A 25,566-nucleotide genomic window follows, 5' to 3' on the forward strand; every position below is an offset into this window, starting at 1 on the left:
ACGTGAGAATTACATAAAGTGCCAGGGACTAGAAGGGTAAGGATAGTAGAAAAAAGAAATAATGTAGATATGAAAGAGGCGAAAGAATGTTAATATCCTAAAGGTTATAATGAATTAAGCAAATTATGGGCTGAATTTGCAAAGCCAATTTGGAGGTGAAGGAACTGTAAAAGTAAAATTATTAATACAAATGATTAAACAAAATAAAGTAAAATAAAATAAAAAATGATAAAGCTGTCATCAGATATGGGAGGGCAAATTTAGTAATAGGTCTAATAGAGGGAAGGCAAAAATGCAGTCTAATATAAGCAGAAGTTAATATATTGATACATGATTAAGTAATTCATCAGAGGACTACACCCAACCATGTATCAGGAACTGCATTTCTATACTTGTCATAACAGTAGAAGTAATGTGAAATAAAACCAAAAAGAAAAGGAAAAGGTTAGCACATTCTTTTACAATATGGACAAGATAGTCCAACGCAGTGTCAATGGTATGAAAATTATTAAGGTAAAAACAAGGATAAGGTTACAAATATATATATACACACACATAATTAAGTGTTTTCGGAGTGGGAAAGAAGTATTTTGATACGTAAGTAGAATTTTGAGTAAATTCAAAAAAAAAAAAAAAAAAAAAAGTCGGAATTATGTGAAGATAAGAAGATTTAGAATAATTTATGGTTGGAATTTAAAATAAATAGTAACAAGCACATGGTATAGGGAGAGGTATTAAATTGAGGATGGGGTAGGGATAAAGGCGTAATAAATAAAGATGAAAATAGCAATAGAATGAGAATAGTTTTTTTTTTTTTTTTTTTTATGTGAACCCCAAACACGAGAGGTATCAGAACCTATAGTACTTAGTACTGTGCTTGGGTTGGAGGTTGAGAAGACGAAAGAAGATATTTGTTGACATTAGACTTGAACTTCTGTAGATTGTAATTTTCAGGAAATACGTATGAAGGAAGGTTGTTCCAGAAAACGGCAGTTGAATGAATAAATGAGGAAGATGAGTATATGATGAGAGCCTTGTCGATCAATTCGGCCCTGGAGGGATTGTGCAAGGCTCAAGGGGTAGAATTTTTTTCAGCCTGGACTGTACTTGTTAACAGGAGAGATTGCTTCTACAGGGATGGGATACACTTAAATAGAAAGGGTGCAAGAATTTTTGCTGATGCTGTCGAGGCAGTGTTAGGTGGGTCGGAAAACTGCTAGTTGGGGGGGATACAAGGACTAATAGATTAACAGTAGCCACTGGCAGAGGTGGAAGTGATTCTTGCACTGCTTCTATTCAAATGAGCAGAAGTCTGAAAAACAAGATGCAGGATATTTCAGAGACTGCTGGTAGTCATTGCGTTACAAGTAAACACATGGGTTGTGTTAGGGTAGCTAAGAATAGAAACAGGTGCATGTATACCTGCGTGTACACCAATGCTAGGAGTTTGGTAAATAAATTTGATGAACTTGAGGTATTGCTCAAAACATCAAAGGCAGATATTGTTGGGATATCAGAGACGTGGTGTCACACAGATATAAGTAATACGGAACTGGAATTTGGGGAATACAATGTATATAGAAAGGATAGACAGGACAGGAGGGGAGGAGGGGTTATGCTATTAATTAAGAAACACATAAAGTCAAAGGAAGTGAAGCCAGTTGACATCGATGGACAGGGCAGTGTCGAGTCAGTTTGGTGTGACATAAGCATAGGGAAATCAAAATTGAGAGTAGGAGTGTGCTATAGGCCTAATGACTCTGATGAGTATAATAATATATTGTACAGGGAAATAGAGTGGGCCAGTAAATCAGAGAGTCTTATAATGGGGGATTTTAATTTCCCAGATATTGACTGGAATTTGTGGGTTGGTCACTCGCACACTAGCAAGGCTTTTGTGGATTTATTGGATGATTGTTTTCTACATCAGCATGTTCGTGAGGCAACAAGAGGGAGCAATACTCTTGATCTGATTATCAGTAGTGATTCTTCATGCATTAAGAACCTGCAGATAAATGAACCACTAGGTGACAGTGATCACAGTGTGTTGAAGTGGGATTTACTCAAGGAGGTAACTACCATCAGAGGTAAAGGGAAGGGTTTTTGTTTTCGTAAAGGCGACTATGATGGTCTGAGACAGTATTTAAATTCTATACAGTGGGACCAACTGATGATGATACCAACAGCAAACTCAAAATGGGAAGCATTCAAGGAACTAATCTTGGTGGCTACCAGGCTTTACATACCAACTAAGAAATATTGTTCAAGGTTTAGGCCTAAATGGTTGTCAGATGGACTAATGAGACATGTGGCAGAGAAGAAAAATGCATGGGATACATACAAATTAATGGGTGACATGGAAGCCTATGATAGATATAAGTTGGTCTGTAACCAAGTCACAAAGGAGATTAGGCAGGCAAAGGCAGACTACGAAAAATCCTTGGCAAAGGATGCAAAGAAAAACAGAAAGGAGTTCTTTACATACTTGAACTCGAGAAGGAAAGGGATGAATCAGATTGGTCCACTGGATATTGATGGTTCAACAGTTGAGGATCCTGCTCAGGTGGCTAACAATCTAAACGAGTATTTTGCATCTACATTCACGCATGAGGAGTTATTCAGGAAGGAGAATGATGTAGGTAAAGTAAACATTGGCAGTGAGCTGGATGATTTTGTAATAACTGAGAGGAAAGTGGAGGAGAGATTGTTGAGGATAAACATAAAAAAGGCACATGGGGTGGATGGGATCTATCCAGTTATATTAAAGGAGGCAGCAACGGAAGTATGCAAACCCCTAGCCATAATTATGAGAGCTTCTTTGGACTCAGGGGAGGTACCCATATGGAGATGTGCAAATGTAACCCCAATTCACAAAGGAGGATCAAAGGCTGACACAAGTAATTATAGACCTGTTACTTTAACTTCTGTTCCACGTAAATTAATGGAGGCACTGGTTAAAGAAGCACTGCAGGATCATCTAGACAAGAATTCAGTTATAGCTCAGACGCAGCATGGTTTTGTTAAGGGCAGGTCTTGCCTGACCAATTTGATTGGATACTATGATGTAGTCACAAAAGAACTGGATGCAGGGAATAACTTTGATATTATATATTTGGATCTTAGAAAGGCTTTTGATACTGTTGCACATGGAAGACTGCTGCACAAATTGGAGCAGTGTGGCATTGGAGGCAAATTGCTGCTATGGATAAGGGGATGGTTGAGTGGCAGAAGACAGAGAGTGGTAATCAATGGACACTGCTCAACGTGGACTAATGTTATTAGTGGAGTTCCTCAAGGTTCAGTGTTGGGTCCATTGTTGTTTTCGGTGTTTATGAATGATATTGATGATGGGATATCAAGTTTAATGTCTAAGTTTGCAGATGATACAAAGGTTGGCAGGGTCGTTAAGGACACTACTGACGCTATGCTGCTGCAACAGGATCTGGAAAGGTTGAACAGATGGGCTGAGAGGTGGCAAATGAAGTTTAACATTGACAAATGTAAAGTACTACATATGGGTAACAGTAACCCCAGAGCAATGTATCAACTCTGCGGTACTACACTGACAGTGGTGGAGAATGAAAAGGACCTGGGGGTAATTGTGCAGGCAGATATGAAGTTCTCTGAGCAGTGCAGACGAGCTGCAAGAGTAGCTCATGGTGTCTTGTCAATGATATACAGGAATTTTTCTAGCAGGGATAAGGAGGTGATTATTCCCTTGTATAAGGCAATGGTTAGGCCACATCTTGAGTACTGTATACAGGTCTGGAGGCCTCATTTCAAGAAGGATGTAGAGCTGCTGGAACGGGTACAGAGAAGGGCAACAAGATTAGTAAATGGAACAAAGGGTTGCTCTTACGAAGAAAGGCTTAAGTTTTGCAAATTACAGAGTCTGGAGACTAGGCACCGGCGAGGTGATCTGATAGAGGTGTATAAGGCTTTGAATGGTTTGAGCATGCTCAATGCCAATGGGATTCTTCATCTTTCTCAGAATAATCACCTCAGAGGGAATAAATTCAAATTGAGGAAGGACGGATGTCGGACAGATGTGCGGAAATTTGCCTTTGGCCAGCGGGTGGTTGGTTGGTGGAACCGACTTCCATCACTTGTTGTTGAAGTTGATAGCCTAAACAAATTTAAAGCTGAACTGGACAGGTATTTCGAACGAACGGAGGGGTGAAATGGGAGAGGGTTTTTTTTTTTTTTTTTTTTTGGCTGATGCTGAATAAGCTTGCTTTCTTGCATCATATGCCTCTACTAATGCTAATGCTAATGAAAAGTTGGTTATGTGGGTTTGAAGTTGGACAGTAAATGGATGTTGGCTGGTGGCCGCATGTGTTTGGACTGTTTTGAAAGAGAGAGCAGGAATTATAGAAGCCAATTCAGAAGAACAGTGCTCATGGAAGTATCTGTAGAAGAGGCATGCAGCAGAAACAGTACGTCTATGAGAAAGCGAGTGGAGAGACTCTGTTAGAGATGAATCATTAATTAACCTAACTGCCCTCTTCTGAATGGAATCAAGAAGCCTGAGAGAGGTTTTGGAGGGCACCACCCCAGATTTGGGAACAATATTCCATGGCATGGCGGAGTTGCGATTTATACAGAGTGAGCAGCTGTTTGGAAGAAAAGTAACTCCAAGAGCGAAAGAGAAAAGCAAGTTTTTTAGATGCAGAGGAAGCAATATTTGTAATGTGCTTGTGCCAAGAGAGATTAGAAGTCAGGGTAATCCCCAAAAGAGATATATCATTTTGCCTAGAAATCAGAGTGTCACTAAAGATAAGCATAGGAGCAGAAGAATCCTTTTTGCGAGATATAAGACAAGACTGAGTTTTAGAAGGGTTGAAATCAACTAAGTTGTCTTTGCCCCACTGGAGAATTACCTGAAGATCGGCATTTAAGGAATTGGTAGCAGATTTTCGAGAGGTTGAAGCTGATTGAGCAGGACAAGGTTTCTCAAAATGGAAAGTGGAATGCAATGTGCTATCATTGGCAAAACTATGGATAGGATTTCCAGTCAATGGAAGAAGGTCATTAATATACAAGAGGAAAAGAGTGGGGGAAAGAACTAAACCTTGGGGGACACCGGCATTAGTGGAGAAGTAAGAAGACAGAGAGCCATCTACCATCACCCTCAGTGAGCGATCAGAGAGAAAACTGGATAACCAATTACTAAAAACAGTTGACAAACCATAAGATGGAAGTTTGTTAAGAAGACCTTTATGCCAAACACGATCAAAAGTCTCTGAGATGTCAAGAGCAACTACTTGTGTTTCACCAAACCTTTCCATTGAATTAGTCCATAAATGGGTAACATAAGCCAGAATATCACCAGTGGACAGACACTAACGGAATCCATACTGGCGATCGTTGATCAGACGGAAGGTTTCTAGGTAGTTTAAGAGTTGGCGGTTAATTGATTTCTCCATTACTTTAGAAAGAGTAGAAGTAATTGCAATGGGACGATAATTGGATGGGAGGGATTTGTCACCCTTTTTAAGAACTGGCTGGATATGAGCAAATTTCCAAGCAGAAGGAAAAACATCTTTGGAATAAGAAAGTGAAAAAAGGTGGCAAAGAATAGAAGTAAGTTCAGGAGCACAGGTTTTGAGAACAAGTGGAGAAATACCATCAGGACCTGGAGCTTTCTTAGCATCAAGATTCATCAAAATCCTGATATCCTTTTGACGGAAGGCCACAGGAGGCATTGAATGGAGCGTGTTAGGAATGGTTGGAGGTGCTTTACCAAGATCATTAATACATGAGCTGGAAGAAAAATGGGATGCTAACAGGTCAGCTTTATCCTTGGCTGAAGTGACAACAGAACCATCTGGTTTGGACAGAGGTGGGAGCAGAGATCGGCAAAAGTTGCGGCCAATAGCTTTGGCAAGAGACCAGAATGCTCGGCTACCATTAGGGCAGGAAGCAAGTTTTCTACTCTTAGCCTGTTCAAACTCTAGTTTGGACTGATTAATAACTGCTTGACAATCGTTGCGAGCTTTGGTGTAGGTAGAAAATGAAACTGTAGAATTAGAAACAAGCCAATTACGATATGCAACATTCTTCTCTTGAAAAGCCTTAGCACATTTATTGGAAAACCAAGGTTTAGATAAAGGATGAGATTTTAAAGTGGAGTGTGGGATAAAGGATTCCATTCCTGAAAGAATAATTTCACTAACACGATCTGAGCAAACGTTGACATCAGAAGTTTTGAAACAGTAATCCGACCAAGGAAAAGAAGAAAAGAAGTCTCGCAGGTCATCCCATTTTGCATTCTTGTAATGCCAAACAACACGAGGTTGGGAACAACCATGAGATAAAGGTTCCATTGTAGAAGAGACAATCACCAAGTTGTGATCTGAAGTGCCTAAAGGACCTCTCACTTCAACCGTGTACTTAGAAGGATTGTTTGTGAGAAAAAGATCAAGCTTATTGGCTGTATGATTAGGATTGTCCGGTATTCTGTAGGTAAATGAACAATCTGTGCTAGGTCACTAGTAACTGCAAAAGCCTCAGCATCTCGACCTGCTGGGTCGGTGTGACTAGAAAACGGAAGCCAGCTGGAGTTGTGAACATTAAAATCACCAAGGAAAATTACCTCACTGTTAGGAAAGTTGGACTGGAGAAAGTCAAGTTGCAAAGAGAGGAAGTCAAAGAGCTCCAAGTGATTAGTGGAGTTGGGAAAATGGTAGAGACAAGATGAATTTGACACAATGAGGTAGAGAGATTTTAAGCCAGAGAAGATCAAAGAGAGGAGATTCCGAATTGCCAAGTCTCTGACAGGGAATATCAGAACGGACATATGCACAAGTACCACCTTTGAGGCGAAAGGAATCATACAGCGAATAATTTGGGCATCTGAGATGAGCAGTAGTTGTTGAATCAACTGATAACTGAGATTCTGTCAGAAAAAGAACATGGGGTTTGGCAGACTGCAAGTGGAAACGGACATCATTGAGATTAGAATTGAGACCACGTATATTTGTGAAATGAATTAGGAAGTCCTTGGGAGGTTTAGATCTTTTCGCAGATAAGCTTGCTCTATTAGTTTGACAATTCATGGTGTATGCAATAGTAAGAAAAAGTGGGTGAGACATGCTGTATGAAGAAATGAAATTTTTGGATATGGTGTACATGTGGTAAGAATATACCCAGATCCTTGACATAACGTGGCCTCGACAATGCTCCCCGCATACACACTACTCGGACTCCCTCCAGTCACTATCTGGCAGAGTAGAGGTAGCAAGATTACACACTATCTGATCCGGAAGCTTCCTAGAGAGTTACCAATAGGTTCGGTCCGGTGCACTAACTAGCGGCCAGCCTGCGAACACCGTTTTAGAGCTGTACCCTCGAAATGTAAGGAATATTGGATCTCGCCACGACGTTCATCATAACCTCAAAAGTCATCAATCATACTGCATGATGGAAGAGATAGGGAAGGGTTGACCAGAACTTAGCTCTAGAGACTAAACATGGGTTCCACCACTTCAAGCCTCCAATAAGCAAAGTGGTGGTATTTCACCGGTTGATGAGAGTCATCTACCACCTAGTACTGCCTGGTAACATAGAGGGGCGGCGTTCCTCCATGTCGTGTGGGCACCACACCTCGACCCCTGGTTACATTGGTTCACACCTGGGTGGTCACCCACCATGTACTTGTGCATGGAGGTTATACCCAGTTGGAACATTCATATCACCCTCGTATTGCACTAATAGCTCTACAAATGGTAAGAAAGGTAGAATAAGAAAATGTAAAGGTAAAAAGCATAGAAAAAGTTATTAAAACTTACTGAGCTTGCTGGGTTTGTAAAGCCCAATGTTTTAGTAAGGGCTCTGGCATTGCAGGAATTAGTATAAATAGGAGATGAATACCAAATGCTTGTACTGCAGGGAAAAAAACAAGCGAAAATATGTATGTCAAATCAGGCCTAGAAATGAAACCGAAAGTTTAATAAGAAAGGGAAGGGAACGATACCTGGAGTTTTCAAGTAGTACATAGCGAAAGGAAGACAGTGGGAAAATAAAGCACACATATTTCATAGAGAGGCTGGACGTATCTAAAGCAAAGCTACATAAGAGACAGCTACTGGATAAAGCCATTTATAGCAGTATGACAGACTTGATAGAGAGCGGTGAAGTAGTGGAAATATATATGAAAATAGTGACCTCTATAATGTAATTTTGAGAAAGTATACTAACTTTTTCAGATCTATTTACACTTACATGCTTATATATATATATATATATATATATAATGTATTAATAATAAGGGGTTGTAGTGAAGGTTTACAGAAAAATTAAGAATTATATTTAGCGATATATTAGGATGGTTTATGTAATAGGGGCACTACTAGAAATACTCAATGGCCATGTACTGCCTGGTAACATAGAGGAATGGAATGTAGATAAGTAGTTTGGGGATAAAATGGAGAAAAGTCAGCAAAACTGGAAGTAGTAGCAATGGAAAAAATCAGATTTTTTCCATTGTTACTACTTCCGGTTTTTCCAGCTTTTCTCCATTTCAACCCCAATCTACTTACTTATCTATCTATCTATCTATCTATCTATCTATCTATCTATCTATATATATATATAAATTCTTCACTCTATTATTTATGTCTCTTAACTTATATTCATTATGTTTGAAGGGTTCTTTCTGCCTATCAGCAGCCCTAGTCCATGAAATGCTTTTATTATTGTCACTTTTTCCTTTTCCTTTTATATAATACAGTATATATATATATATAATATTAACATAATTAGATATTGTAGATACACACATGAAGTATTGCAATAAAGTTCCCGAATGGTGAAATAAAAAGATTACAAAGTGAAAGAACTCAAAAATGGTTTTATTTTTATTCAAAGTGATCACCACCAGATGGAATGCACTTATTACATCACTCTAAAAGATTCTGAAAAGAGTCAGTGAAGGCACCCATAGAGATGGCATTCAGTTTGGCAGTTACATTTTGATTTATGTCCTCAACATCCTGAAATCTCTTTCCTTTGAGAGTAGTTTTCACCTTAGGAAAGAGAAGTCTGCTGGTGCTAGATCAGGCGAGTAGGGTAGATGGTTGATCTGGACAATGCCATGGTTAGTCAGAAATGTCTTCACAACAAGTGCAGAATGGGCAGGAGCATTGTCATGCAACAAGTACCAGCTGCATTTCAACAGTCTTCGAAGCATCTGTACATAGAATGCAGCACACTCACTCACTCACTCACTCACTCACTCTCTCACTCACTCTCTCTCCCTCCCTCCCTCCCTTCCTCTCCCTCCTTCCCCCCTCCCCTTCAGGTAAAAATTCCTTGTGAACCCTGTTTGTTGATAAACACAATCAGCATTGTCTTGATACTGGACTTCTGTAAACAAAACTTTTGGGACCTTGGTGATTTTTAAGTCCACTGCATGCTTTGATGCTTCATCTCTAGGTCATACTGAAACACCCAACACATCTCCAGTAACAATTCAGTTGATTGTCTTGACAAGTCTGGTGAAGTCTTCACAAGCTGACACTCTTCGTTGCTTCTCCTCATCTGAGAGGCTGTGTGGCTCAAATTTTGCACAGTACTGGAGTAAGAACAAGAACCTTCACGCAGACCTTGGCAAACCATTTCCTTATTCATATCAACTCATTGGCCATCATTCTGAGGGTCAAACAACAATCTCTTGTCACAATTTCCTGAACTTTTGTGATTCTGTCCTCATTCTGAGAGGCTGACAGATGCCCACTTCTTGAGTTATCATGAACATCCTCATATTCATCTTTGAACTGCTTATACCATCCAAACACACTGGTATGACTTAATGTTCCGTCACCATAAATCATTTTTAACATTTCATAAATTTATATTTCAGATTTTCTGGTTTAAAGCAAAGTTTGATATTTACTCATTGCTACATTGCAAAATCATTATATGAAATGTTAACGCTACTAATGAAACTGGTTGTTACTTGAAACCTCTCAGCCTACCGGACAATCTCTGTTCAGACGTTCTCAATCATCCATTGGTTGAAGTTAGAACTACAACATACATACCACTTCCATTTATTTGAAACCTCATCAAACATGACCAGAACAGCACCATTCCAGGAAATTTATTGCCACACCTTGCACATAGACATATCTATATACAGTAAAAGTCAAATAGTCTGGCATCTAATTGTTCAAAAAATACAATAATCAGCATCTGAGCAAGCCAGCCCTACTGCACATCTCCATTTCCTAAGTTTTATCAAAGCTAGTCTGTCTGCTAATATTGCTTCAATACACAAGTCCTGTAATTATAAATTACAGAAAGTTCAACAGAGTTATGTTCCAAAAGTTCACTGATAAGTCATTTATTAGGAACTCTGAATGTATTTTCCTTTAGATGGTGTTGTTTCTCTGGGATAATTCACAAAAGCATATTTAATCCAAAATGTGCATACAGAATATTTTTAACCCAAAATCTATTTAACAGTACAAACAGTACTGTTTGTGCTATTAAAAATAGCCTAAACAATACTGTTACAATATTAGTAATTAAACAAAAAATATCAAACTGTACATTATACAGTTTTATTTTCCTTAAATGTTGATGTGCAGAAGGTAGGTTTCAGCTCAGAGTAATAAAGCTTTTTACTTAACTCCAAATTTGAAGCGTATATAGTAACGTACAATTCATACAGTTGGTTTAGAATTAAAGCATGTCTGCATTGTGTAATTAATTAAGACGTGGAAGTTATCTGAAGATCATGGAGTTGTCTGTTACTATTCATGAGCAAAATCAGAAATTCTTAATTAGCAAAGGGGTATCTCAATCTCACAGGTCTTGCATGAAGTACTATATCTACATAATGAATTTTACTGTTGTCTTTGTAAACAATATATCAGAATTAACAGTTTTTAATAGTTTTGAAAGGTTTCAAAAAAATTTATTTTTTTCAAAGCCTTGAGCAGCTCCACACTTGTAAGATCATTCATAGAGCTGTTAGAAACATTTTCTAAACACATTTCAATTGATCAACACCAATTCCTTTGTCACATTTCATCACATTTAAACTATCAAATCATCCTTTCAGCACAAATTTTATTTTGGGTAATGGGGAGGGGTTAGCTCCACAATCCCATCCCACACTTTGTCAAAAATTCCTTGATAATCAACACAGATATGCTCTAGGTCTCATGCAACAAGACTAGCTCCCCCTCCACCTTTTTTTTTTGAAACTAAGACCTTAATGGTGAATTTTTTTAAGCAAATGATTCAAAACTTTTGCATAGCACTCTACAGTTAGATGGCTTATCTAGTGAAATAAATTCCTTGTAGACAATTCCCTTGCTATCCAAGAAAGTCATCATCATCATCACTTGGTTCTGATGTTTGAAAATGAAATGTTTTGTATCTCAGAGAGCATGCTGGTCACCAAGTTTTATCTATTTGTTTGTAGACATGATTCATCACCTGTTACATATGAATCAAGCATAAAGAAAGCTTTATCAATTTGACTGAGTTCTTTGAGACTGGACAGCTTTTGTTCATCAGTCAACAAAGCAGAACAAAACTAGCACAGATATTCTGTGTCCAAATTTTTTGTCAGAATTTTCAAATTGTTTCTCTATTAATGTGAAGTTTTTCTTTCTTCATTCAATGGGCCATTTGGCAACCAGACACAATCAACGTGCAAACTTTTTCAACCTGTTTCTGGGCGAAAAAAGTTCAAACCTTCCTGAGTTCAATGTGATGCTGTTTGAGTTTCACAGCACTCATCATCTACCAAATCTGCATGGTCATTCTGAAATCTTGCAAAATGGTGAAAACCACATGGCCAAAATAGAACATTATTACAATATGCTTGTTTTAACAATTCATGAGTTTCATTCTTCCCCAACTTGAAACTAAATTTTAATGTTTGCTCTTTGTTCCATCACTTAATGCACAATAAAGACCCTTTGAACAGCAAAACTCAAACAGAACTACATGCAAAAATCTTACCATATGCAAATGACCTTTCAGAGGGAAGCAGTCACATAGATCAGCTACCGTGGCACATTGCATCACAGTCATATCTGCTTTGACATGCGTGCAACTGAACTCTGGCCGCCTCCGTAGCCAGGTGGGAAGGAGCAGCAGTGTGTAGCACACGCTTCTTGATTAGACCGGGGTTCGAGCCCGTCACCACCAAATACAGAGGATGCGGAAAGGTCAGGAAATGACCACCGCATATCCCGGAGCAATATGGCCTTAGTTGCTAATGCTCCTAAAAACCAAATAACAAACAACAACAAACAAGCGTGCAACTGATCCAGTCATGGAACTTAATTGTCAAACCTTTCATTTCATGGGGTTTTATTTATAAAGCAGGTGTTTATAACTCAGAGAGTAACCCAGTAAATTATCTCTTTTTTTTGATTTCTTGGTCTGATAATCTAGTCTTTTATAATTAATTAATAATTTATAATAAATTTGGCATACAGGAATAAAAAGTTAATCATGTAAAGAAAATTAAAAGTTTTTAATTTCACAGAATTTAATTATTAATATGTTGCCTGATCATATCTTATCATTAATTTGACTGGAATTGGCAAACATGCTATTTCAAAAAGCTATAGCAATGATTTCTAAAGATGAATGTTTACAATTCTGATCTAGATCATTCGAGCCCCATTAAGATCCCGATGGAGCTGGAAAAATGAGGGTTTTTTTTCCTTCTTTACATGAAAACTCCAAACGTGAAAGATATTAGAACCTACAGTACCAAGTACAATGTGTGGAATGAGGGTTGAGAAGACAAAGGAAGATACTTGTTGCATTAGTCTTGAATTTCTGTATATCATAATTTTCAGGAAATATGTATGAAGGGAGGGAGGTTGTCCCTGAAAATAGAAGTTGAAGGGATAAATGAAGGAGGAAAGTTGGTTGGTTCTATGAGTTTGAAGTTGGGCAGTAAAAGGATGTCAAACAGTTGTGGCACATGTTCAGACTGGTTTGAAAAAGAGAGAGGGGAATTAAAGAAACCGATTCAGAAAATCAGTGCCCGTGGAAATATCTTTAGAAAAGGCATGCAGCAGAAACAGAACATCTATGAGACAGAGTGGAGAGACTTTGCCAGAGATGGGTTACTAATTAACCTAACTGTCCTGAAAGTTTACTGTATATAAGAATATATTAAAAAAAATGATAACAAAATAGCAGACCAGAAAATATATCCATAAAATACATTTGCTCTGTTCTTTAAAGAGCTCAGAATATAACAATTTAAAATGAATGACAAACAAATTATGAAAGAAGTGTGAAAAAATTTTTTCATAAAAACTGAATACTTAACAATAAAAAGAAATTAAAATAATTTCTGAGATTGTTTGTTTGTTTTGTTTGGTTTTTAGGAGCATTAGCAACTAAGGCCATATTGCTCCGGAAAATGCGGTGGTCATTCCCTGACCTTTCCGCATCTTCTGTATTTGGTGGTGACGGGCTCGAACCCCGGTCTAATCAAGAAGCGTGTGCTACGCACTGCTGCTCCTTCCCACCTGGCTATGGAGGCGCCTAATTTCTGAGATAGTGAGGGAGGAAGATGACTTGAAAAAAAAAAATTAAAAGTAGTTCAAATATGCAAGAAACCACACAGAACTTTGTCCAATGTTCTGGAATAAAGAAATCTTCAAAGAAAATAAGATAATTTTTTTTTTCAAGCCACTATCAAAAATTTGTGTTAATCTATGGAAGTAAAATATGGACCAAAGGTGGGGGGGGGGAATTCACTTTTTCTTAGGGCTTTCTAAAGAAAAAAGTGAACGCACTAAAAATAGAATTTTAAAAAATTTGAAGATGTTATTAAAGGACCAGACTGAATAAAGGAACAGGGTGGGACATGAAATGCTGACACATTTAAATACTTCCTTGATGGCATTGCACTGCACTGCAACTTAAAGGCACATTTTCTAGATAATGAACATTAGCTGCGCAAGGTCGTTTTTATTCCTTTATATAGCCTTTCTCTTCAAACTGCTGGGATAAATGAAGTACTGTATTGTGTATCTTGCAAGTGAGTTTAAAAGAAAGCTATTAAAAAACAGCATAACTTTACAATTCGGCTCAATTATGAGGTGGCTTCTCTGCCATTTTTTTCTTGTTTATACTCTGGCACTTTCCCACTCATATACCACCAAGTTAGTGGAGTTTACAATAAATCAATCAATACAAATATTAATCATATTTGGCAGTCAAGGGCTTGAACCCCGGTCCACTCAAAGAATGTGTGCTACTGCGCTTGAGCTCCTGACCAATCGGCTACGTCAGAACTGGGAGCATTTGGAATTCTCAAACATGTAAAGTGATGTGACACTGCTGCCGCTGCTGTCTAGCGAATTTTACAAAAACTATCGCAGACTAGTGCCAAATTTAACTGAAATTCAACTAATAGTTCACTTTTAATTGATGATACAAATATATCAATATTTCATGTGCCAAACATAACTGAATTGTAAATTACGTTGTTTTGAATTTAAATAAAATTAATTTTAAAAATTTTAGACAAAATTGCATTTAATCTACCAATTATTATCTCATATTTGTATATAAATTTTACGTATTACTATGTTTTTGAAACTTAAATATTTCACAAAATTTTTTAACGAAAAGAAAGTTATCAGGTTAGTGAAATTTGAGAAACATTTGTATACATTGTATATTCTTTTTAACCCACTTACTACCAGATTTTCTTCCTTCAGCTGGTAGTAGAAGGAAGAAAATATGGCAGTAAATGAGCTGCAGTGGTGAAAAGGAACATATATGAGTGGGTTAAAAGAAACAAGTTAATTAAAGTGAGTTTAAAAGAAAATGTAAATTTTTCTTTGCATTAATCCTAATGCAAAGTCATCTTTACATAGTCATCTCAAAAAATTCTACATAATATATCATCCAATAATTTTTTTGAGTTATCAATAGTGCAAATTTAAAATCTGCCAAGTGAAAATTATTTTAACTACAGGCAAAAAAGTGAATAATCCCTTGCATTTTTATTAGAATGTCTGTCATCCCATTTACTGATTTGCATATAATGCAGTGGTTTCGATTACTGTAACTGGTTAATTCCAGAGTCCACCTCTGCATTATCAGAAAAAAATTCATTAATTTATCACAAATGAATAGGGAAGGAATTGTAATTTATCCTTAGCACAAACTTCTTTCAACTTCCTGCCATTTTGGAATATACTGTCATTACCTCGTATTTAAATGATGTTTTAATACTGCTAAAAGCAAATAACACAGAAATATGTGTTATCCATCCAAATCACTTTTCCTCAAAGGATATCACTGCAGAATCACTGTAAAATCAGGGTAATGGTAACTGTGGCATTAAACACTAATCTAATGATCATATGGTTACAAATTGCACCCTATACCTTTTTGTCTATGAGAAGGCATTTGTTCAATTTCATATGGATTTTAAGATGCTCAGATTCACTTGTTTTGTTTATTAACATATCCAGGACTCCCAAATAATCTTGAACAAAAATTTAGTGGGAAAAAAAAAATCGAATATAGACATAAAACAATCATTTTCAAATTAAAACAATTGCATCTTTTTTTTTTTTTTTTAAGATTTATTTTAACTAAACTAAATATATATAAATTCAACTTGTATCATCAGCAAGTTTCACATATATAACTTGTCATACAATTAATGGCAATCTTTCACATTATGTTAATGGTTCTCTCCTACTGCTTATACATCTACATACACTGGCATTGTGATGACGTTGGGGGCAACAAAAAACCAAGTGTTCTATGGTCAAATTCTGCTGTCTGAATGTAGTAAAATTATATAATCATGGAATAAAATGTTTTACTTACATATGGACTTGATTATTATTATTTTTATTATTAGTTAATTGTTGTTCATATGGGAATCATTTCAGACACCCTCAGATTTTTTTTGGTATTTTGCATTGCAAAAATGCCACCAATTCACTCAGGAGCAACTCTCAACAGTTTCCAAAGTAACTTTTTTTGCTATAGCTTCTCTACTAAAAATTAAGAAAACTCCACTGAATATAGTTAAATTATCCCTGAGTAGCAATATTTTCTTATATATAATTTAAAATGTTTGCATTAATACTCCCTAACTAAAATTTGTAAACAACTATTACCTGGCCTGTATTTCTGCCTTTTCTTTTCTCTTTTTCTCAAGTTCATCTGGTTCATTAATATCTCCTCCATATGGTGAGTTAATATTAGAAAATGCCCTTAAAGATCTAGTCAAACGTGGATATTTAATACTCTGAGGCATAGTTCTTGGACTTCACATTTACTCAGAGGTTTCTAGAAGTACAAAAGGCCAAACTTGTAGAATAATTGGCCTTAAAAATGAAGAGTAACTTTCATTATGGTTTCAAAAATTAAATATAAATCAGTAATAACTAATAAAATCTATTTTAAAAACTGCTATTCATAGAAAATACAAAAATTAGAATAAAAAATTACATAATACAAATTAATTTTTTATAATTTTTTCTGATCAAATATAGACAACATTAGCTACTTATGACTACAATGCTTATGCTGATGATGAAAGCAACAAGAAAATGTTCTATCATGGCATGGTATTTTTTTATTTATATACTAGATACATGAGCATACATAATATAAAACAGTATATTACGTAATTTGAAATAACACCATTTAAAAGAAAATAAACTTTTAATCATAAATAAAACATCACATTACATAATGTATATATTAATCCTGTGTTAGTCACACAGAGTTGATTTAACTTTTAACAATATTTCAGCAATTTGTGCCTTAGCTACTCTGTCTACACAGATGAAACTCCTAAATACCTGGTGTTGAAAATGTTTTCTCCGAATTCTTTGCAGAAAATTTCAGAAATATTTGTTAATTATCGCACAAATTATGAAAAATTCATGACTACATTAAACTTAATTATATACATGTTGACTGACAAGTCATGAAGAATTATTGATAGCAATTTTGCTTTACTGCCACATGCTTTAATCCTAATCATTAAAACTCTCTGCTTTTGTGACATAGATATATTGTCTGGATTCAAACTTTGTGTGTGCGTTTGTGTGTGTATTTGTGTGTGCGCTTTACATTTCATGCAGCAAGTAGCATTATAAGTTGGGGCATATGATGCAAGAAAGCAAGCTTATAGAGCATCAGCAAAAAAAAAAAAAAAAAATCTTCCCAATTCACCCATCCAGTCACTCCAAATGTTTGTCTAGTTCAGACTTCAATTTATTTAAGTATCAACTTCCACAACAACAGATGGAAGTCTGTTCCAGCAGTCAGCTACCTGCTGACTAAAGGCAAACTTCCACACATCTATTCTACAACTGTCTTTCTTCAATTTGAATCTATGCCCCATCAGGTTCTTAATTTACGACAGAGAGTGGTAATCAATGGACACTGCTCTTCGTGGACAAATGTTATTAGTGGAGTTCCCTAGGATTCGGTGTTGGCCCCATTGTTGTTTTGTTTGTTTGTTATTTGGTTTTTAGGAGCATTAGTAGAGGCATTTGATGCAAGAAAGAAAGCTTATTTATGCAGCATCAGCCAAAAAAAAACCACTTCCACTTCACCCCTCTGTTCATTCGAAATACCTGTCCAGCTGAGCCTTAAATTTATTTAGGTTATCAACTTACACGACAAGGGATGGAAGTCTGTTCCACCAACCAACCACCCGCTGGCTAAAGGCAAATTTCGGCACATCTATCCTACATCTGTCTTTCCTCAATTTGAATTTATGCCCTCTCAGGTGATTATTCTGAGCAAGAGGAAGAATCCCATCAGCATTGAGCATGCTAAAACCATTCAAGGCTTTATACACCTCTATCAAATCACCTCGCTGGTGCCTAGTCTCCAGACATTGTAATTTGCAAAACTTAAGCCTTTCTTCGTAAGAGCACCCCCTTTGTTCCATTCACTAATCTTGTTGCCCTTCTCTGTACTCGTTCCAGCAGCTCTACATCCTTCTTGAAATGAAGCCTCCAGACCTGTATACAGTACTCTAGGTGTGGCCTGACCATTGCCTTATACAAGGGAATATTCACCTCCTTATCCCTACTGGAAAAATTCCTATATATCATTGACAATACACCATGAGCTACTCTTGCAGCCCATCTGCACTGATCAGAGAACTTCATATCTGCCTGCACAACCAACCCCCAGGTCCTTTTCATTCTCCACCACTGTCAGTGTAGTACCGCAGAGTTGATACGTTGCTCTGTGGTTACTGTTTCCCATATGTAGTACTTTACATTTGTCAATGTTAAACTTCATTTGCCACCTCTCAGCCCATCTGCTCAACCTTTCCAGATCCTATTGGAGCAGCAGAGTGTCAATAGTGTCCTTGACAACCCTGCCAACCTTCGTATCGTCTGCAAACTTGGACATTAAGCTTGATATACTATCATCCATATCATTTATAAATACAGAAAACAATAATGGACCCAACACTGAGCCCTGAGGGACTCCACTAATAACATTAGTCCACGATGAGCAGTGTCCATTGATTACCACTCTCTATCTTCTCCCCCTCAACCACCCCTTTATCCATAGCAGCAATTTGCCTCCAATGCCACACTGCTCCAATTTGTGCAGCAGTCTTCCATGTGCAACAGTATCAAAAGCCTTTCTAAGATCCAAGTATATAATATCAAAGTTATTCCCTGCATCCAGTTCTTTTGTGACTGCATCATAGTATTCAATCAAATTGGTCAGGCAAGACTTCCCCTTAACAAAACCATGCTGTGTCCGAGCTATAACTGAAGTCTTGTCTAGATGATCGTGCAGTGCTTCTTTAACCAGTGCCTCCATTAATTTTCCTGGAACAGAAGTTAAACTCACAGGTCTATAATTACTTGTGTCAGCCTTTGATCCTCCTTTGTGAATTGGGGTCACATTTGTACATTTCCAGTCTAGAGCCGAAAGAAGCTCTCATAATTATGGCTAAGGGTTTGCTTACTTCCTTTGCTGCCTCCTTTAATATAACTGGATAGATCCCATCCACCCCAGATGCCTTTCTTATCTTCAACAATTTCTCCTCCACTTTACTCTCAGTTATTACAAAATCATCTAGCTCACTGCCAGAGTCTACTTCACCTCTGGCATTCCCCTTCCTGAATAACTCCTCATGTGTGAATGTAGATGCAAAATACTCGTTTAGTTTGTTAGCCACCTGAGCAGGATCCTAAACTGTTGAACCATCAATATCCTGTGGACCAATCTAATTCATCCCTTTCCTTCTAGAGTTTACATAGGTAAAGAACTCTTTTCTGTTTTTCTTTGCATCCTTTGCCAAGGATTTCTCATAATCTGCCTTTGCCTGCCTAATCTCCTTTGTGACTTGGTTACAGACCTGCTTATATCTATCATAGGCTTCCATGTCACCCATTAATTTATATGTATCCCATGCATTTTTCTTCTCTGCCATATGTCTCATTAGTTCATCTGACATCCATTTAGGCCTAAACCTTGAACAATATTTCTTAGTTGGTATGTAAAGTCTAGTAGCTTCCAAGATAAGTTTTTTTAATGCTTCCCATTTTGAATTTGCTGTTGGTAACATCATCAGTTGGTCCCACTGTATAGAATTTAAATACTGTCTCAGACCATCGTAGTCACTTTTACAAAAGCAAAAACTCTTCCCTTTACCTCTGATGGTAGTTACCTCTTTGAGTAAATCCCACTTCAGCACACTGTGATCACTGCTAGCTAGTGGTTCCTTTATCTGCAGATTCTTAATACATGAAGAATCGCTACTGAAAAGGAATCAATACTGAAAGGAATTTTTCCTTTACAAAGTTCGACTACTTTCTTTGTCTAAAGTCAGCACAAAATTTTTTGTTAAGCCCAAATTTACATGTAATAAAACCTGGTTGTATATAAGAAAGCGCAACCCGGACACACAAATTAGGCACATTTTACATTACTTTTCACAGGAAAACTCTTCTCATAATGACCATTTCGGTAGCAGTACAGGAATGACAGAGAGGACAGGAAGGATGGACAGGTTATGCTCTTAGTTAAGAAGCATATTAAATCTAAGGCAATGCATCTAGCTGACATGGTATGATATAAGCAGTGGGAAAACAAAATTGAGAGTAGGAGTGTGTTATAGGTCTAATGACTGATGAGTATACCACAGAGCTATACAGAAATATAAAGTATGCCAGTAAATCAGAATGTCTTAAAATGGGGGATTTCAACTTTCCAGATGTTGGCTGCAATTTGTAAGTTAGTCACTCACACCCCTGCAAGGCTTACAGATTTCTTGGATGACTGTTTTCTACAGAAGCACATTAGAGAGGAAAGAGAAAGCAATACTTTTGAAATGGTTATAAACAGTGATTCTTCATGAATTAAGAATCTGCAGGTAAAATACTCACTCGGTGTCAGCAATCACAGTGTGCTAATATGGAATTTAATTAAAGACAACTACTGTCAAGGGTAAAGGGAAAGGCTTTTGCTTTAGTAAGGATGTCTACATTAGACTCAGTCAGTTTTTAAACTCTATGGGATCAACTAATGGTGTTACCAACAGCAAATTCTAAATGGGAAGCATTCAGGGAAGTAATCCTAGTAGCTTTTCTTCTAGGATGGAAAAGATATGATATTGTATATTGAAATAATTACACTCTAACACCAGCCAAGCGGCAAAAATTTACTATAAAATAAAATAAATATGATACAAATATCAGTTAAACTAGACTATTACAATAAATACAATAAAATAGGTTAAAACAATTTAAAAACAATGCTAAAATCGTTAAAATATACTAAAATACCGAAGCTTTCGGAGACCACTGTCTCCTTCCTCAACTGTTTAACAGTGGTCTCCGAAAGCTTCGGTATTTTAGTATATTTTAACATTGTTTTTAATTGTTTTAACCTATTTTATTGTATTTATTGTAATAGTCTAGTTTAACCGATATTTGTATCATATTTATTTTATATCTTATTTTATTTTATAGTAAAATTTTAACCGCTTGGCTGGTGTTTTGAGTGTAATTATTTCAATATGGAATTACCCAGCCCCATAGCCCTTTTTGAAGAGATATGATATTGGTATGAAAAGCTAACAAAGAAATACTGTTGTTGTTATTTGATTTTTAGGAGCATTAGCAACTAAGACCATATTGCTCCGGGGATATGCGGTGGTCATTTCCTGACCTTTCCACATCCTCCGTATTTGGTGGTCACGGGCTCAAACCCCCTGTCTAATCAAGAAGCGTGTGCTATGCACTGGTGCTCCTGCCCACCTGGCTACGGAGGCGCCCAAAGAAATACTGTTCAAGGCTTAGACTTAAATGGATGTCAGATGAACAACTGAGACACATGGCAGAGAAAAAAAGTGCATGGGATGCATATAAATTTTATGGTGATACAGAAGCCTATGGTAGATATAAATTAGTCTGTAATCAAGTCACAAAGAAGTTAAGGCAGATTATAAGAAGTCTCTGGTAAAGAATGCAAAGAAAAACAGCAAAGATTTCTATGTTTATATTAACAATAGAAGGAAGGGATTGAATCACATTGGGCCACTTGATGTCTATAGGTTAACTGTTGAGGACCCTGCTCAGGTTGTGGACTAATGATAATATGCTACTGAAAACAGAATCGAGAAAAATTGTACAGATGGGCTGAGAGGTGGCAACTGAATTTTAACATTGACAAATGTAAAGTACTGCATATGGGTAGCAGTAACCCGACAGTGACATATCAACTGTGTGGTACTACACTCAGGGTAGTGGAGAATGAAAAAGACCTGGAGGTAATTGTGGAGGTAATTATGAAATTTTCTGAGCAGTGCAGACAATCTGCAAGAGTAGCATGGTATACAGGAATTTTTCTAGCAGGGATAAGGAGGTGATATCCCCTTGTATCAGGCCACACCTTCAGTGCTGTATACAGGTCTGGAGGCCTCATTTTAGGAAGGAAGTAGAGCTGCTGGAACGAGTATAGAGAAGGGCAACAAGACTGGTGAATGGAACAAAGGGTTGCTCTTACGAAGAAAGGCTTAAGTTATGCAAATGCAGTGTCTGGAAAATAGGGATCCTGTGAGGGGATCTGACTGAGGTGTATTGGATGATAAGGTCTTGAATGGTTTTTTTTTTTTTGAGTAAGCTCAATGCCGATGGAATTCTTCCTCTTACCTAGATTAATCAACTGAGGGGACATAAATTCAAATTGAGGAAAGACAGTTATAGATTAGATGTGCAGAAATTTGCCTTTAGCCATCGGGTCATTGATTGCTGGAACAAACATCCATCTGTCATTGTGGAGGTTCACAGCTTAAATAAATTCAAGGCAGAACTAGACAAACATTTGAAAAGAATGGATGGGTGAAATGGAAAGGTTTTTTTTTGGCTAATGTGTCACATGCCTCTACTAATGTTAATACTAAATTTTATATTTGTATTTTGAATCTACATTCACACATAAGGAATTCTTTAGGGAAGTGGATGCCAGGAGTTTATCAGAAGTTAAGTAAACCCTTAGTCATAATTATGAGAGCATCCTTAAATTCAGGGAAGGTCCTTATGGACTGAAGATGTGCAAATGTATTCCCAATTAATACATGGGAATCAAAAGGTGACATGAATAATTACAGACCTGTTAGCTTAACGTCTGTTCCTGGGAAAATAATGGAGTCACTGGTTAAAGAAGTCATGGAACCATCTGGATAGGAATGCAATTATACTGCAGTCACAGAATATATTTATTAAAGGGCAGTCTTGTCTAACAAATCTGATAGGTTACTATGATGCAGTGACCAAGGAACTGGAAGCAAAAAATAATTCTGATATCATGTACTTGGATTTCAGGAAGACTTTTGATACTGTTGCATAAAAAATGCTGCTGTACAAACTGGAGCAATGTAGCATTAAGGGCAAGTTACTGCTATAGATAAAGAGATAGTTAAATGGAAGAAGACAGAGAGTGGTTATCAATGGGCACTGCTCTTTGTGGACTAATGTTATTAGTGGATTCCCCCAGGGTTCAGTGCTGGGCCTATTGTTGTTTTCAATATTTATTAATGATGATGAAGGTATATCATATATCTCTATTGAGGATTACTCTGACTGCTAATCTCTCTTGTCATAAGCATATTACAAATATTGCTTCCTCTGAATCTGAAATACTGGTATTTCTCTTTCCTCTCAGTGTTACTTTTCTTCCAAAAAGCTGTTCACTCTGTACAAATCGCAAATCCACCCTACCATGGAACATTGTTCCCACATCAGGGGTGGTGCTCCCAAAACCTCTCTCAGGCTTCTAGATTTCATTCTGAAGGGGGCAGTAAGGCTAATTAATGACTCATCTCTAACAGTCTGAAAGACTGTTAGAGTCTATCAGAATCTGCAAATGACTCATAACTGAGTCATCCCCTTTATTCCTCTGTTTCATCTACATTCAGTAAGCCATGTTAAGTATCACTTTTTATTACCTAGACCCATTCCTCCCTTCAGTTTATACCCCCCATCCTCCCATGGTAACAGTTATCAGTAGAGAGAACAGAGGCATCAGAATATTTCAAACATTTCCAAAAAAAAAATTGAAAAGAGTGGAAAACATGGTTAGATTTACCCACTCTCCCATACTGGCCAACTCTGGAATGTTCCTAGATTCTGATTGTTAATCTTCTGTACAAATCTCCCATATGCCAAATATGTGGTAATGGCATTGGTAGTAGCAGCAAATGATGCAAAAAAGCAAGTTTAAACAGCATCAGATAAAAAAAAAAAAAAAAAAATTGGTATATAGGGCCCTTTTGTGAATGAAGGAACTTGGATTTTACTACATTCTTCAGAGACTTTAAGCTGGAAAATATAACCTGATTCCTTGCTAAACTAACCAGATGAGTAATTTTCTCACTAATTTCTGAAATAAATGCAATGGAAATATGGGTATTGGTTCTTGCCAATTTTGGCTGGTTGTTATTAAAATTGCTGGTGGCATCAGACAGAGTTTCATTGATGAGAGTCAACCATGTCCTCAGACAGTGGTTACAAACTATTTCTAAAACTCTAGTTACAACTTTTGTAGTTCTTAAAATGAAACAATTATTGGCTAAAATCTATTATTTGGGTACGACTTATCTCTGCACAGTGGGCGTGGTCGTAGAATGGAGTGATTGTACGGTCAAATTCTGTGATTGGGTGATTATTGTGAATGCGTTTTGTTTCTGATTGTTTTGTGTTGTCAAGGAGGGGGTTACTTAGCTTAGGTAGGGTGTTTATCCCCCACTTGCTGCTGTTTTAAAATCGGAAAATGAGTTCCCGATTTTAAAACAGCGGTATGTAGGGGATAAACACCCTAGGCACGTCAACCTAGAAGGATGGCAGAAAACAGTGAGTGGCACCTGCCAATCACTGCCTTCCTCCTGACTTTTAGTCGAAGTATGGAGTGGTACCCAAGATCTGAATTTTTACCTAATTATTTTTATTCGAATTAGAAGTGACCTGTTCAAGAAATCAGAATGTTTAAATAATTAAAATACATCAACATAATAAATTACTATATAACTTAAGAATTGCTTTACTTTCATTTTTGAAAGTAAAGCAATGCCATGCAATAGCACTTAAAATCAAACATGCAGTGGAAAAGCAGACTGAGTAGAATCACCAAACAACTATATTTTAAATGGTAAAAAACAGATGTCCTAAAAACATACTCTGAGGCACATCGATGTCCTGGTTTTTCATTGCAAAAAATAATAATAATAATAAATAAATAAAAATAAAGAAGAAAAAACAATTAATCTTTAGACTGAAATAGCCTAATTAATTTAAAAGTAATTGTCAGTTCAAATTATGGTTATATGCCTATAACTCACCAGTAGCTGATAATTTGTGTGTACTGTGGCAATGGGCAATCATATTTTTGGAATAGTGGTCTTCAATCCCTGTACATTAGTGTTATTATTTTTTTCTTTTTTTAAACAATAACATGAATTTAACTGTTTTCATTTGGGTTACAGTGTGCATAGCTTTCTAAATAGCATATCTTGTTTATTTCACTTATATAATGAGGACTGGAAAGAGGTTTTAAAAACCATCTTTAATGGTAACAAAATCCAAATGTGAAGAGTCCTTATTGGTATTAGTATTGGCAAATGATGCAAGCTTATACAGCATCAGCTAAAAAAACAGTGCCTACTTCCTCATCTGTTCATTTCCTCTAATAATTTGTCTAATCCTTATATTTATTCAATATACCCACTTCCAGAACACCAGATAGAAGTTTGTTCCAACAATCAATCAACTATTAAGAACTATTGTTCAAGGTTTAGGCCTATTTGGTTGTCAAATTAACTAATGAGACTCGTGGCAGAGAAGAAAAATACATGGGATGCATATAAATTATCATCCAACACAGATGTTTATAACAGATATAAGCTAGTCTGTAATCAAGTCACAAAGGAGGTAGTAGTAGTAGTAGTGGCATGTGATGCAAGAAAGCAAGTGTATGAGCTTATGCAGCATCAGCCAAAAAAAACAAAAAAAAAAAAAAAAAAATCACACAATTCCCACCAAATTCCTGTCCAGTTCCTCC

At 36.8% G+C, this 25,566-nt stretch overlaps 1 protein-coding gene across 2 annotated transcripts in view; it reads right to left on the reverse strand.

Annotated features, from left to right (window-relative positions):
* obe (activating signal cointegrator 1 complex subunit obelus) overlaps positions 1-25,566 on the reverse strand; it is a 402,671-nt gene that overhangs the window by 370,457 nt on the left and 6,648 nt on the right. Inside the window, exon 2 of one of the 2 annotated variants that reach the window (XM_090379766.1) lies at positions 16,137-16,308. In XM_090379766.1, the coding sequence (XP_090235892.1) occupies positions 16,137-16,276 (140 nt within the window). In that variant the 5' untranslated portion in view covers positions 16,277-16,308. Of the gene's footprint in view, positions 1-16,136; positions 16,347-25,566 lie in introns of both variants that reach the window. The other variant, XM_090379764.1, reaches the window with a different exon arrangement.

Source organism: Mastigoproctus giganteus, chromosome 8 (genome assembly GCF_048544385.1).
Source record: "Mastigoproctus giganteus isolate SK-2022 chromosome 8, ASM4854438v1, whole genome shotgun sequence".
NCBI lineage: Eukaryota > Metazoa > Arthropoda > Arachnida > Uropygi > Thelyphonidae > Mastigoproctus > Mastigoproctus giganteus.